General features: G+C 44.7%; 1 protein-coding gene across 2 annotated transcripts in view; it reads left to right on the top strand.

Moving 5' to 3' along the window:
- The window catches only part of KCND3 (potassium voltage-gated channel subfamily D member 3), a 430002-nt gene that overhangs the window by 345718 nt on the left and 69663 nt on the right, over positions 1-14621 (top strand). For both annotated transcript variants that reach the window (XM_063450795.1, XM_063450802.1), the window contains exon 4: positions 1383-1545. In XM_063450795.1, coding sequence (XP_063306865.1) covers positions 1383-1545 — 163 coding nt within the window. The remainder of the gene's footprint in view (positions 1-1382; positions 1546-14621) is intronic.

Genomic DNA, 14621 nt, shown 5'->3' on the forward strand with positions numbered 1-14621 from the left:
AATGTATGACTAAATAAATTATATTAAAGAGTTTTATGGAAAAGGATGCATTAAGGTTTTCTTAATTTTGAAATTTGTTCTGGGGTATAAATATTATGATTTCCCAGGTCACTTGTACTTGTGCTATTAACCTCAGGGGGATAAAAGACTGTGGTAACTTTTTCATGAGTAGTTCTGACTTACTACTGATATCATCACTACTAGGGGCACTCTCCATATCTGAAAATATTAAAATATTATGCTTCCCACTCACTGTAAACGTGCCTTATCTTTAATGTCTTTATAAATCTATTGTCATAGGAATGATTTATTTGTGTATTTCCAAATCAAATGTTGCAAACTAACACTAAATGTCAAAAGTAAGAAAAATTAAGAATACAATACGTAAGTGCTTAAAAAATCATACCATCTACTCCTTACATTTGGCATAATAATAGGTCTATTAGTAGTGAAAATGATGTTCAATATGCAAATAAAATAAACCTATTAGTAGGGAAAATAAAATTCAATAGGTTAATACAAAAATCGTACAAAAATAATAAAGTTTAACTATTATGGTGTTATAGAGCTTTTCACCATTTAGTCAGTTAAGCCCCAACATACAAAAAAAATCAGCGTACACTATGCACAAATTGGTTATAAATATCAGCATACAGTATGCAATTAAAAAGGAACCAATTGCTTGAACAAAAAAAATCTGTAATTGCTAGTGTAATTCATAGAGAAAGGAACACTGTATCCAAGGTGCGATTAGTTACTTTGTCCTTCTAAAGTTGTAACTCTGTGTGCCCGCTTTTTCTCCTTAGAACCGGGCTGTCCACCAGCGAGGTATCCAGAATATGTGCAACAGTATCGGCAAGACGCAAGCCAGAAAAATCCCTCTATTAGCTTGATATGCCACCGGCCTGCTCATTCAACATGTTTCGCCCATTACAGTGGGCTTTGTCAAGTTTACTTGCAAATTGACCATCATTGACCATCATTTTCACTACTACCTATTATTATCCCATTTGAAGGGATTAGATAGTATGATTTTTTTAAATGCTAATGTTGAGATCCATTTGGGAGGATTGTTCTGTTTTAGCAGCTATATAGGTATACAGTATAGATACTATATATATATATATGTAATATTTATTAATATCTACCAAGTGTTAATTCTTGTGCTTTCTCTTTATTCTTTATTGTTAAAAGTATAAAAATAATGGTACTCCCTGTATTAACCTCAGAAGGAGGAAAGGTTGAGTTGGTCATTAAATTAATCTTCCAGAAGTTGCTTTTGTTGATGAATCTTAACTACATGAAAGGTATATGGAAGACCCTCTCATTTTGTGCACTTTCGATACTGAATCTAGGCCTTGCTTCTTTTTTGTCTCTGCCAGATATGGAGACATGGTACCCAAGACTATTGCAGGAAAAATCTTTGGTTCCATCTGCTCTCTGAGCGGGGTACTTGTCATAGCCCTGCCAGTTCCTGTCATTGTGTCAAACTTCAGCCGTATCTACCACCAGAACCAGCGGATGGATAAAAGACGAGCGCAAAAGGTTAGTGTTTAACACATAGCTAAGAGTTATTTTCATGCTAGATAAGCTATTTTGTCCAGAATACAAATAATGTATATGGCATTAGTGTGGAGGCTCACTTTTCAATTAGAAAAGTATCTTAGTACCAATACTTCAAGTATAATATGTATACAGGGTGAACATTGATGGACTGACAGTAGCCTGGGCCCCCAAGCAAAATTAGGACCTTGACCGCCTGAGGGCCAATATATGCTATTGCCTCTAGTACCCCAATTTGTTATTTTTGCTCCTTGCATTAGTAAGCATTCATTTAATAGTATCATGAGTCTCTTTTTATTTTTTATTACTATTACATACCTCCTCTGTTCTGATCTTTCTCCTCTTCCCATCTCCACTATCCCTGTGCCAAAAGCCCATTTTCTTTCTGTCCTATCTCCATTTTGTAGTTTCCCCCCCCCCACGACTAGTTTAAAATCCATCCTCTAATCTTCTATCCATCCTGTCCCCCAGCACAGCAGGCCTTCTTCTGTTTAGGTGCAATCCATCACGGCTTTGTCATTGGTACCAATATAGACCATGACAGTTGTGTCATCCCTAACCCCTCCCAATAATCCATCCACTGTGTCAGCAATGTATCTGACCCGAGCACCTGGTAGACTGTAAACAGTCAGGTTGAGATGATCAGAGCAGTAGATTACCTTATCTACTCCCCTACCAGCACAACCTCTCTAGCCTTTCTTACACTCTCAAAACCACCAAAAGCCATTCTGGGGCTTTCTCTGCAGCCAAATACCGTAGATGTGCAAGGGAAAAGGACTTTAGCAACAGAGCCCTGCAGAATGTTGTGCAGACCCCTTACTGTGTACAGGCTGGCTGGGGAGCTTGTTGAACTCCCCAACCATTACTTTACTGCCCATAAAATTCCTGGTCCCTCAGTCCATGACCAATTTGCCTGTGTGCTTATCCTACCCATGAATGTGACAGTACATTTTGCAAAACACTTAAAATAGAGACTTTGCATCACAGAATCTCCATTTGACTGGAATTACCAATTCAGCTACATTAATCAATGCATTGTAAGCAGTTCCCTGGGGTCTAGTGAATATGTCGTGTTTGTCCAACCAATAGAGCTGCACAAAAATAGTTTTTTTCAGAAACATTTTTCAGTCCTTACCCAGGCACCAATGATTAAGAAGATTTTTATTGCAACACTTACGTAAATTCAGTTGGCATGGTGTCTGTCCTCTACATCTGAATTTCTTACATGTTGATAATTGTCAGCTGCAGATATTCCATGTTAACCCTGGGTAGTTAAAATTGGGATTCCACTGTCACATGAAGATGTTTGGCAAGATTTGGAATTACACATACAATATTAGGGCACTTGGAGATTTTAAAATTGTAACTAGACAAATCCCTTGTTATTTATGGAACCTTTTCTTTTGCTTCAAAATTAAGTATGAATGAATAACTTGTCAGCTTTACACCTAAAAATGAAATTTGGAAACATTTCATAAGACAAACGAATTTCCATTATTCAAAAGGATACCAAATTTGGGTGCTGTTACCAGACAACTCCCTGAGTTAAAACCCTTAAAAATGGTAATCCCACATTAGGTTACCAATTTTAGGAAGCTACCTACTAATGAAAGATCAAAATTAATAAACATGCTTTTCTTCCTAAGTTTGATCTGACACATTTTTGTCGATTTTGCTATCTTTATTTGAGATTGCCATATTTAAGAATACGAAATTAAGAAGCGGGTTGCTGTAGAAGCTGTAAGCGCAGTGCTTTAGTTTGTGTTTGCTAATCAGCGACCTAATTTAGTATTAAGGATGCCAAATTGAGGAGATGTCTACTAACAGTTGAAAGTGCATAATTAAGAGAAGGTCTGTTTTCTAAATTTGTTTCACTTGCTTAGTAGATAAGCCCTTAATTTGATACTGTTGGTTATGGCAATCCCAAATAATCATAACAAATTAGGGAAATATCTACTAAACAGCTGAAAGAGATTAAAAAAAAAAACTTTTCTTAGTTTTGCTGTTTCAGTTCCTTAGTAGATACATCCCTAAGTGGTTATCCTTATCAAAATGAATGGATCTGTTGTAATTTGTTTTGATTAGTTTGGAATCAATTAGCTTCTATTTTGTTTCAGTTTGTAAAGAATTCATAAATTTGAATGAATTTTGATTAATTTCGATTCGGACCAAAACTAATTGCACATCTGATTATGAGGAATATAAATAAAAAAAAGAACATTAAAAGGGTTAATAAAACAAAACAAAATATGCAATGTTGCACCTGTGTGAAATACACTTTATTACAGTAGTATGAAGAGTTTTGCTCTGTGGGTGCCAATTAACTGTGAAATGATTTATTTTCTATAAGTAATCATTTGGGACTATGTTTGCTGATCATGCTCTTTTTCAACGTTCTCTTATATCACAAAGTTTTCCAAGTATTTCTGCAAAAGGCTCCTGATCATATAAAGTTTTAGTAAATATCCATGTTAAAAAGCATTTGGTGTCTATTCAGTAAGCAGTAAATTAACATCACATTAATTGCTAGTGCAATCATTGTTAGCGATAAATACCTAATTCAGGAGTGTGAAATTATTATTTTTTTTAAATCTACTTGTCCAAGGGACTAAAGTAGTAGCCCATTCTACTTTTCCTGAGACAAAATAATATGCTACAAAGATTGATGGCCCTTGCCTAGAGTCCTGGACATTGACAGAGCTTTTTGTTAAACTAATTTTCACAAATATATACACATGTAACTATTAATATAATAAATATATATATATATATTTCATAGCATAAATTCATACTACTCAAAAATTAATGTATACATTGTTTAATCAAATATTGCTACCCTACAAACACACATACACTTTCTTTGATACACACACTGACCCACTCACTGTCATTCCGACACAAACTGACACACATACCCATAAACACACACACACACACACTTCAAAATCACACAGAAAAACTAAAACATACGGGAAATGGTTTAATGCCTGCCTGATTGTACAAGGAGCCAACTGTTAATATCCCCTGCTTTATCCAGGGATCTAAACACATGCCTATTGTAAGAGAAGCGATAGTCTGGATTGGTGCCTCATATAATAGAGTTTTATCTATTTTAAGTTTGAATATCAACTGTCCCCATGTGCATAATAATAATTTTGTAGGGGGCATCATCTTGCGGTACTGTTCGGGTCTAACAAAACCAACCCAGAGAGCCTGTTCTACTGTACCACATGTCATGCACGCATTTTCTAATGCTAGCCATATTGGGGGTGAAGTTCTTTCTAGTATTGACATACCTTGTTTGGGTATCGAAGCCTTATAATATAGGTATATGTTCAGTATACTTAAGCCACCTTTCGTATGAGGTCACCAAAGTAGATTTTGCACTATAAGCGGCGGTTTCCTTTTCCAAATATGTGCTTTAATAACCATTTGGAATTTCTTCGAGAGTTTATTTGATAAGGCGATGGTAAGCGTTCGAAAGAGATATAAGATATGTGGTAGTATCATCATTTTTTTTTTTAATTATTCTTTATTTTACTGTGCATGGCAAGAAACATACAATGGAGCAGGTAAAGTCACAACAGCAGTATCTGCCTTATCTGCGTGGCAAGTTAGAACATAGCACATTTTGAAATTTTATATAACGAAGTTTCCTCGAGTTATAGATCAACTTAGCAGTTATAAGTGACTATTCATTAGGTACACAGTGTGATTTTCCGACTGACTATGGCATATAATTTGAGGGTTAAAAGCTTATTAGAGTAAGTTTCCACCAGGCATAGTGCGCCATCGGCATCTTAATGCAAGAAATCAGCACCAAAGTGGCATTCACATTGAACATTAGCTTAAAGGACCACTCTAGGCACCCAGACCACTTCAGCTTAATTAAGTGGTCTGGGTGCCAGGTCCAGCTAGGGTTAACTAATTGTTTTATAAACATAGCAGTTTCAGAGAAACTGCTATGTTTATCAATTAGTTAAGCCTTCCCCTATTTCCTCTAGTGGCTGTCTCATTGACAGCCGCTAGAGGCGCTTGCGTGATTCTCACTGTGAAAATCACAGTGAGAGCACGCAAGCGTCCATAGGAAAGCATTATGAATGCTTTCCTATGTGACCGGCTGAATGCGCGCGCAGCTCTTGCCGCGCGTGCGCATTCAGCCGACGGGGAGGAACGGAGGCGGAGAGGAGGAGGAGAGCTCCCCGCCCAGCGCTGGAAAAAGGTAAGTTTTACCCCTTTTCCCCTTTCCAGAGCCGGGCGGGAGGGGGTCCCTGAGGGTGGGGGCACCCTCAGGGCACTCTAGTGCCAGGAAAACGAGTATGCTTTCCTGGCACTAGAGTGGTCCTTTAAGCATTAACATTATCCTGAACATTAGCCTTAACTTTAGCTCTATCAGAGAGGGTGTGTGCGTGTCAATGTCTGCAGCCACCGCGACACCAGGTGGGGTTATCTAAGGTATATGTAAACTGTGTGTGCCTTAATAGTGACATACAGGCTTGGGTCACTGCCAGCTCCGACCATTTGCATTTCCTGTGCGTGGGAATAGTCCCTGTGCGATACCTATCATGGCTACAGAGACCCAAAGTCCCGCTGCTGAGTGCAGCAATTGAGGTCCGTTCCCATCATTTCTCTTTGTTGTTGGGTGAGTATGGGTACGGTACCTGTGGTGCCCCATACCATGGTGTGATCTGCCGCGGTGTTGAGTTGGGGCATAGGAGTGGTGTCACTGGGTGCCCTCCAGGTGCAGGTCCTTGTAGGGCTCTTGGAGGCTTCAGCACCAGCCTAGGACCCGCTAGATTGGGAGAGCGGCCGTCCCTCCCGCTCCACGGGTCGACTAGGCCGCACCGTCCCCTCCGGTTCTTTCTACCTCAAACTCAGCCCCCAGCCGCTGCCACTCGAGCCTGCCACGTTGTAGCTCCGGTATGTGTTCACTGGGTGCATTTTGGAGGCGAAATGTGGCCAGAATCCAGGCTAAAGTCGTGTCCAGGCGAGGAGCCCAAGCAAGGCACGTCTGATCGCCATGAGTGTCAGGCCCCGCCCCCAGTATCATCATTTCCATAGTGTTTATGCGTCCTAACCATGATGCTCTTTTATCCTCCCATGATTTAAGTTGTGTTTCCAATTTGTATATACCGTAAGTGGAATATGGTTTTCTTTTACTATCAGATTTCGTGTCCTAGAAAGTATTATACCCAGATACACTATTGATGTTGTACGCCTGTAACAGTCACCTGGGGACTTATGTAACAGTTTACCAGGAGTTGGAGCCCAGTTGCAGGAGATGGCACAGGAAGGAGGCAAAAACCAGTGCAGTACAGATTAAGGGGAAATCCAAAGGCAGGGTCAGACGAGAAGCAGAAGTCAGGGCTGGCAGCGGAGTAACGAAGTCGGTAAAGCAGGCAGAGGTCAGAGTCCAGGAAATCAGTCAGTAACGTAGCAAAGATCCGTCAGGAAACACCAAAAAGGCAAAATGACCAGATACTAGGTTTCAGGCAGGGCTGGCTTTTACAGCCTGCTAATTAGATGCAGCTGATCCTAATTGAAAAAAGGGCTGCAGATGAGTCAGCACTGCTTAATCCAGGCAAGGGGTCAGGAAGCAGAATAATGCAGACAGATACTGAAGCCCCCTGGTGGACAGCAAGGCAGATAACCTGACTGGGATGCTGGAAATGTGTGTTCAAACCCAGCCAGGTCTCTTAAATGGGCAGCCACACCTTGCTGTTTGCAGGGCTCCAGCTGTGCCGTGACCACACCAGTCAAACGGGTAAACTGATTTTAGTCTTATTAAGGCATGTGTTGGCACTTGTAGGGGTAATGCTTGGGATTTTTGCGAATTGTTTTCATAGTATGAAACCTGTCCATAACTATTTAGCAGTGTAGGTGTGGAAGGTGTGGAAGCGATAAGTCAGGGTCTGTTATAAACAATGCCACTTTCATTTCTCCTGTTGGTGTATGGAGGCCTCCAGGTATTATGTTTTGTAATGTGTCGTACTAGGGGTTCCAGGCACAAAGTAAAGATCAATGGGGAAAGAGGGCGTCCCTGTCTAGTTCCTTTAGTTTTATGGAATAGGCTTGACAGAAAACCCGAATTGAATAATTTCGCAGAGGGATGAGAATATAAGGCTAGGATACTGTCCAAAAAGGGGAGGGGAAAACCCATCTTCACTAATACCTCTTGCATGTATAACCAGTTCAATCGATCAAATGCCTTCTCGGCATCTAAGGCTAATAATAAGCCCTGCTGTTCACTAGTTTGGGGCCAGTTAATTAAATTCAAAAAGTGATTATTGTGTCCAGGTTGTCTTGAGGGAACAAACCCCGCTTCTTCCGGGGAAACCATCCTAATCAGCATTGGTTTTAGGCGCATAGCAATTCATTAATTCATAAATTTTTGTATCAGCGTTTAAAAAGGAGATGAGTCTCAAATTGGCACATTCCGCAGGAGGCTTACCGGGTTTCGGGAGTGTAATAATATGGGCTAGTGACATTTCAGCTGGGATGGTCCCAGAGTCTTTAAAGTAATTAAAAAGCTTAGTTAGGGGTCCTGGGAGAAGAGCAGAGGAAGTCACACCCCCTCCTCCTAACATCATCAGGAGAGCCGGACGATTCCACTGGCTGCAGGCTGCAGGGAGAGATGTAAAAAAGTAACTACTGGGTGGGGGGGCCGGGCCGCCGAGCTGACCAAACGCTAACACATTCAGCTCCGGCTCCAGGCCCCCAAAAGGAACATAAATCGCCGAAGCAACTATCTCCAAACCCGAGGGCGAAAATGCAAGGTTGAGGGGAATTCCCGGAGCAGGGACATGGTCGTTTTTCGAACCAGACATGAATGTCGATGACCGCGGCCTACCTCCACGTGTGAGCCTACTCCACGGACAGGGAGAACAGTGCCCTGGCAGTTTCACGTGTGGGAAAGGCTCGGCCCCGCTCTCCCCGGCCCATCACCACACAAATATAGCGGATCAACCGCGGGCTGAACAGGACCTGCAGAAATTGTGGCCTAACTACTTCAGACTGCTTTCCCCAGCATGCAACTACTGATAACGCCGCTACCACTTTGTGGAAGAGGGGTGCAATCTTACCTGGCGGAGGGTCTGTCACGTCCAAGCTTCAAGACCCTGAGTGGCTTTCCGGGGGCGCGGTGCCTCCTGTTCGGAGGGGCGGCTGTGTGAGCCTTGGCCAACTGGATGTCGGAGAATATTGTCCCTATCGCTGAGAGCCCTGCTGGGGGGTGTCGAGGCCTCCAGTGGACCGGTGGCTGTGAGGCCAAGTGTGCCCTGTCTCAGAGAGGAGGCCGGCGGTGGGCGAGACATGAAGAGGCTGCATGTATTCCTGGCCGGGACCAGCGGCATAGCGGAGGTGCAGGAAGTAGCTGACCCGCAGACTCTGTGAGGGGGGAGCCTCGTGGCTCGGCATATAATTTGAGGGTTAAAAGCTTATTAGAGTAAGTTTCCACCAGGCATAGTGCGCCATCGGCATCTTAATGCAAGAAATCAGCACCAAAGTGGCATTCACATTGAACATTAGCTTAAAGGACCACTCTAGGCACCCAGACCACTTCAGCTTAATTAAGTGGTCTGGGTGCCAGGTCCAGCTAGGGTTAACTAATTGTTTTATAAACATAGCAGTTTCAGAGAAACTGCTATGTTTATCAATTAGTTAAGCCTTCCCCTATTTCCTCTAGTGGCTGTCTCATTGACAGCCGCTAGAGGCGCTTGCGTGATTCTCACTGTGAAAATCACAGTGAGAGCACGCAAGCGTCCATAGGAAAGCATTATGAATGCTTTCCTATGTGACCGGCTGAATGCGCGCGCAGCTCTTGCCGCGCGTGCGCATTCAGCCGACGGGGAGGAACGGAGGCGGAGAGGAGGAGGAGAGCTCCCCGCCCAGCGCTGGAAAAAGGTAAGTTTTACCCCTTTTCCCCTTTCCAGAGCCGGGCGGGAGGGGGTCCCTGAGGGTGGGGGCACCCTCAGGGCACTCTAGTGCCAGGAAAACGAGTATGCTTTCCTGGCACTAGAGTGGTCCTTTAAGCATTAACATTATCCTGAACATTAGCCTTAACTTTAGCTCTATCAGAGAGGGTGTGTGCGTGTCAATGTCTGCAGCCACCGCGACACCAGGTGGGGTTATCTAAGGTATATGTAAACTGTGTGTGCCTTAATAGTGACATACAGGCTTGGGTCACTGCCAGCTCCGACCATTTGCATTTCCTGTGCGTGGGAATAGTCCCTGTGCGATACCTATCATGGCTACAGAGACCCAAAGTCCCGCTGCTGAGTGCAGCAATTGAGGTCCGTTCCCATCATTTCTCTTTGTTGTTGGGTGAGTATGGGTACGGTACCTGTGGTGCCCCATACCATGGTGTGATCTGCCGCGGTGTTGAGTTGGGGCATAGGAGTGGTGTCACTGGGTGCCCTCCAGGTGCAGGTCCTTGTAGGGCTCTTGGAGGCTTCAGCACCAGCCTAGGACCCGCTAGATTGGGAGAGCGGCCGTCCCTCCCGCTCCACGGGTCGACTAGGCCGCACCGTCCCCTCCGGTTCTTTCTACCTCAAACTCAGCCCCCAGCCGCTGCCACTCGAGCCTGCCACGTTGTAGCTCCGGTATGTGTTCACTGGGTGCATTTTGGAGGCGAAATGTGGCCAGAATCCAGGCTAAAGTCGTGTCCAGGCGAGGAGCCCAAGCAAGGCACGTCTGATCGCCATGAGTGTCAGGCCCCGCCCCCAGTATCATCATTTCCATAGTGTTTATGCGTCCTAACCATGATGCTCTTTTATCCTCCCATGATTTAAGTTGTGTTTCCAATTTGTATATACCGTAAGTGGAATATGGTTTTCTTTTACTATCAGATTTCGTGTCCTAGAAAGTATTATACCCAGATACACTATTGATGTTGTACGCCTGTAACAGTCACCTGGGGACTTATGTAACAGTTTACCAGGAGTTGGAGCCCAGTTGCAGGAGATGGCACAGGAAGGAGGCAAAAACCAGTGCAGTACAGATTAAGGGGAAATCCAAAGGCAGGGTCAGACGAGAAGCAGAAGTCAGGGCTGGCAGCGGAGTAACGAAGTCGGTAAAGCAGGCAGAGGTCAGAGTCCAGGAAATCAGTCAGTAACGTAGCAAAGATCCGTCAGGAAACACCAAAAAGGCAAAATGACCAGATACTAGGTTTCAGGCAGGGCTGGCTTTTACAGCCTGCTAATTAGATGCAGCTGATCCTAATTGAAAAAAGGGCTGCAGATGAGTCAGCACTGCTTAATCCAGGCAAGGGGTCAGGAAGCAGAATAATGCAGACAGATACTGAAGCCCCCTGGTGGACAGCAAGGCAGATAACCTGACTGGGATGCTGGAAATGTGTGTTCAAACCCAGCCAGGTCTCTTAAATGGGCAGCCACACCTTGCTGTTTGCAGGGCTCCAGCTGTGCCGTGACCACACCAGTCAAACGGGTAAACTGATTTTAGTCTTATTAAGGCATGTGTTGGCACTTGTAGGGGTAATGCTTGGGATTTTTGCGAATTGTTTTCATAGTATGAAACCTGTCCATAACTATTTAGCAGTGTAGGTGTGGAAGGTGTGGAAGCGATAAGTCAGGGTCTGTTATAAACAATGCCACTTTCATTTCTCCTGTTGGTGTATGGAGGCCTCCAGGTATTATGTTTTGTAATGTGTCGTACTAGGGGTTCCAGGCACAAAGTAAAGATCAATGGGGAAAGAGGGCGTCCCTGTCTAGTTCCTTTAGTTTTATGGAATAGGCTTGACAGAAAACCCGAATTGAATAATTTCGCAGAGGGATGAGAATATAAGGCTAGGATACTGTCCAAAAAGGGGAGGGGAAAACCCATCTTCACTAATACCTCTTGCATGTATAACCAGTTCAATCGATCAAATGCCTTCTCGGCATCTAAGGCTAATAATAAGCCCTGCTGTTCACTAGTTTGGGGCCAGTTAATTAAATTCAAAAAGTGATTATTGTGTCCAGGTTGTCTTGAGGGAACAAACCCCGCTTCTTCCGGGGAAACCATCCTAATCAGCATTGGTTTTAGGCGCATAGCAATTCATTAATTCATAAATTTTTGTATCAGCGTTTAAAAAGGAGATGAGTCTCAAATTGGCACATTCCGCAGGAGGCTTACCGGGTTTCGGGAGTGTAATAATATGGGCTAGTGACATTTCAGCTGGGATGGTCCCAGAGTCTTTAAAGTAATTAAAAAGCTTAGTTAGGGGTCCTGGGAGAAGAGCAGAGGAAGTCACACCCCCTCCTCCTAACATCATCAGGAGAGCCGGACGATTCCACTGGCTGCAGGCTGCAGGGAGAGATGTAAAAAAGTAACTACTGGGTGGGGGGGCCGGGCCGCCGAGCTGACCAAACGCTAACACATACAGCTCCGGCTCCAGGCCCCCAAAAGGAACATAAATCGCCGAAGCAACTATCTCCAAACCCGAGGGCGAAAATGCAAGGTTGAGGGGAATTCCCGGAGCAGGGACATGGTCGTTTTTCGAACCAGACATGAATGTCGATGACCGCGGCCTACCTCCACGTGTGAGCCTACTCCACGGACAGGGAGAACAGTGCCCTGGCAGTTTCACGTGTGGGAAAGGCTCGGCCCCGCTCTCCCCGGCCCATCACCACACAAATATAGCGGATCAACCGCGGGCTGAACAGGACCTGCAGAAATTGTGGCCTAACTACTTCAGACTGCTTTCCCCAGCATGCAACTACTGATAACGCCGCTACCACTTTGTGGAAGAGGGGTGCAATCTTACCTGGCGGAGGGTCTGTCACGTCCAAGCTTCAAGACCCTGAGTGGCTTTCCGGGGGCGCGGTGCCTCCTGTTCGGAGGGGCGGCTGTGTGAGCCTTGGCCAACTGGATGTCGGAGAATATTGTCCCTATCGCTGAGAGCCCTGCTGGGGGGTGTCGAGGCCTCCAGTGGACCGGTGGCTGTGAGGCCAAGTGTGCCCTGTCTCAGAGAGGAGGCCGGCGGTGGGCGAGACATGAAGAGGCTGCATGTATTCCTGGCCGGGACCAGCGGCATAGCGGAGGTGCAGGAAGTAGCTGACCCGCAGACTCTGTGAGGGGGGAGCCTCGTGGCTCGGCGGACCTCCGAGTGCCCGTGGTGCGGTGGATACCCGGGTGGGACAGTTCTGCTCGTGCCGATCAGGGGGACTTGCGATCCAGAGAACCCTAGTGACAACCCTTGGACAGTGCGGAGAGAGCCTCCAGATTCATGTCCCTTACATCTGTTGATGCAATCTGTGTGGCTAAACAATGTGTCCTCCTGCATGTACTTCCCTAGCGTTTCTCTCTTGTTATTAATAGGCGGTAGTATGCTTTATAATACTTCTTAGTTTACAGTTGACTACCAAACATGCACAGTGCATATACTTTAACCACTACCGACACACGGTTTATGTAAGTTAGCATACACTATGGTATATTTATCTCTGTCTTTAGCAACTCACCATAAGCATATATTGTGCATAAACCTCCACTACAACCATTAAGCGAGTAACCCAATCTAACATGCACTATGCTAGTTTCCACTAACTCACTATAAGCACACACAGTGTGTAACGGATCGCCTGGCACCCCGACTTGGTACCTCCGTTAATGGATGCTCCTAGTGCTTCCTGAGGACTCCAAGCACTCTGGCAGACACCATAATCACCGAATCTGAGAAACCTTTAAATTCTCCCAAGCGTATGAATGTTGTAGACCATTGAATAGGAACCATACAAATAGGCTTGCACTCCTAGCAGTCAACTGGAACAGCATGCAATAAATCCTCCCCCCCCAATAATGAGACGACACATCACTTTGAGGGTAAAAACAGGAACTCTGGACTGGCTCATCCAGCCTGGCTTTTATTACACTAATCCACATACAGGCCACACCCAGGGGGAGGCATAAAATAACCAATCACATACATGGTTCAGCCCACACATCCCCTCCCCTCAGATAACATTAAACTCAATTATCCGGTACACTTTTTCAGCCAAGTTCTGGATGTACCCCAAAACCCGGGGGTACACCTTTAAATCCAGCATCGCTGGATAGCCCTTATTCAGGGGGACAACATATTCAAAATTCAAGTAATTCGGATGAATGGTTCGTGAGATATGGGGTTCCAAAGATTTGACCGACCGCATGGGTAAAGTATCCGAAAACAGTTCCATGCATTTTGGCCCTGCGGTCGGTCACAAACAAGGGAATGAAAACAGGCGAATAGCCTGTGTTATAGAGCCTGGAGAGGGTTTGAATGAATTCCCTTGTTTATGGGGCTCTTTCTACCGAACGGTGGGTCATTCGGTAGTTTCCATACGAATTTCTGGAAGTATGGAGGTCTCAGCGGTGTTTGCCTAGTCAAGTGTCCGATTTTAGTTCCAGACACTCGACGGCAAAACACCGCTGTTCGGTAGTTTAAGATGGCCGCCGCCACGTGTTTGTTTCCCGAATGGCGGCCACCCAGAGGACAAAGACCACACTGCACTGATTGCCAATTACCTGTTTGCAACATTGTTGCAAACGGTAATTGGAGGCACACTCATTCCTGGGTGGTCTGGTTGTTCGGTAGTTTCACTCAATATACTGAATGGAGTGATTCTACCGAACAATCAGAATGCTGCATACAAATCACCCAGGATAAACTTAACACATCTATAAATACATATATAATATTACAGGCAGTACACTTGAATATGCTTCACAATCTTAAAGGGACAGTAGTCCCAAAAGTCCCAATATGTCCATAGATGCTGTTAAAAGGGCCAGTAGCAGCAATATACAGTACAATATGCCCCAAATAACCCAGGGGCCATAGTCAGTAGGTAGGAGGCTAGCAAACAGGCTTCTCCAGGGCCCAGTGGCGAGGTTGGTTTCGCCACACAGTGCATACACCTTGTATTACCACGACTACGCTAACGATATCGCCTACATGCACGAAGTTACTCCTGTTTATCTCGATGCATATTACCTTGCTGTATTTAGTTACTCTGTGTCAGACTACAAAGCATATCTTCCATAATCCTTAAGTATTTTCATTCCCTGGCACGTCTTGATTT

This window comes from Pelobates fuscus, chromosome 1 (genome assembly GCF_036172605.1).
Source record: "Pelobates fuscus isolate aPelFus1 chromosome 1, aPelFus1.pri, whole genome shotgun sequence".
Classification (NCBI taxonomy): domain Eukaryota; kingdom Metazoa; phylum Chordata; class Amphibia; order Anura; family Pelobatidae; genus Pelobates; species Pelobates fuscus.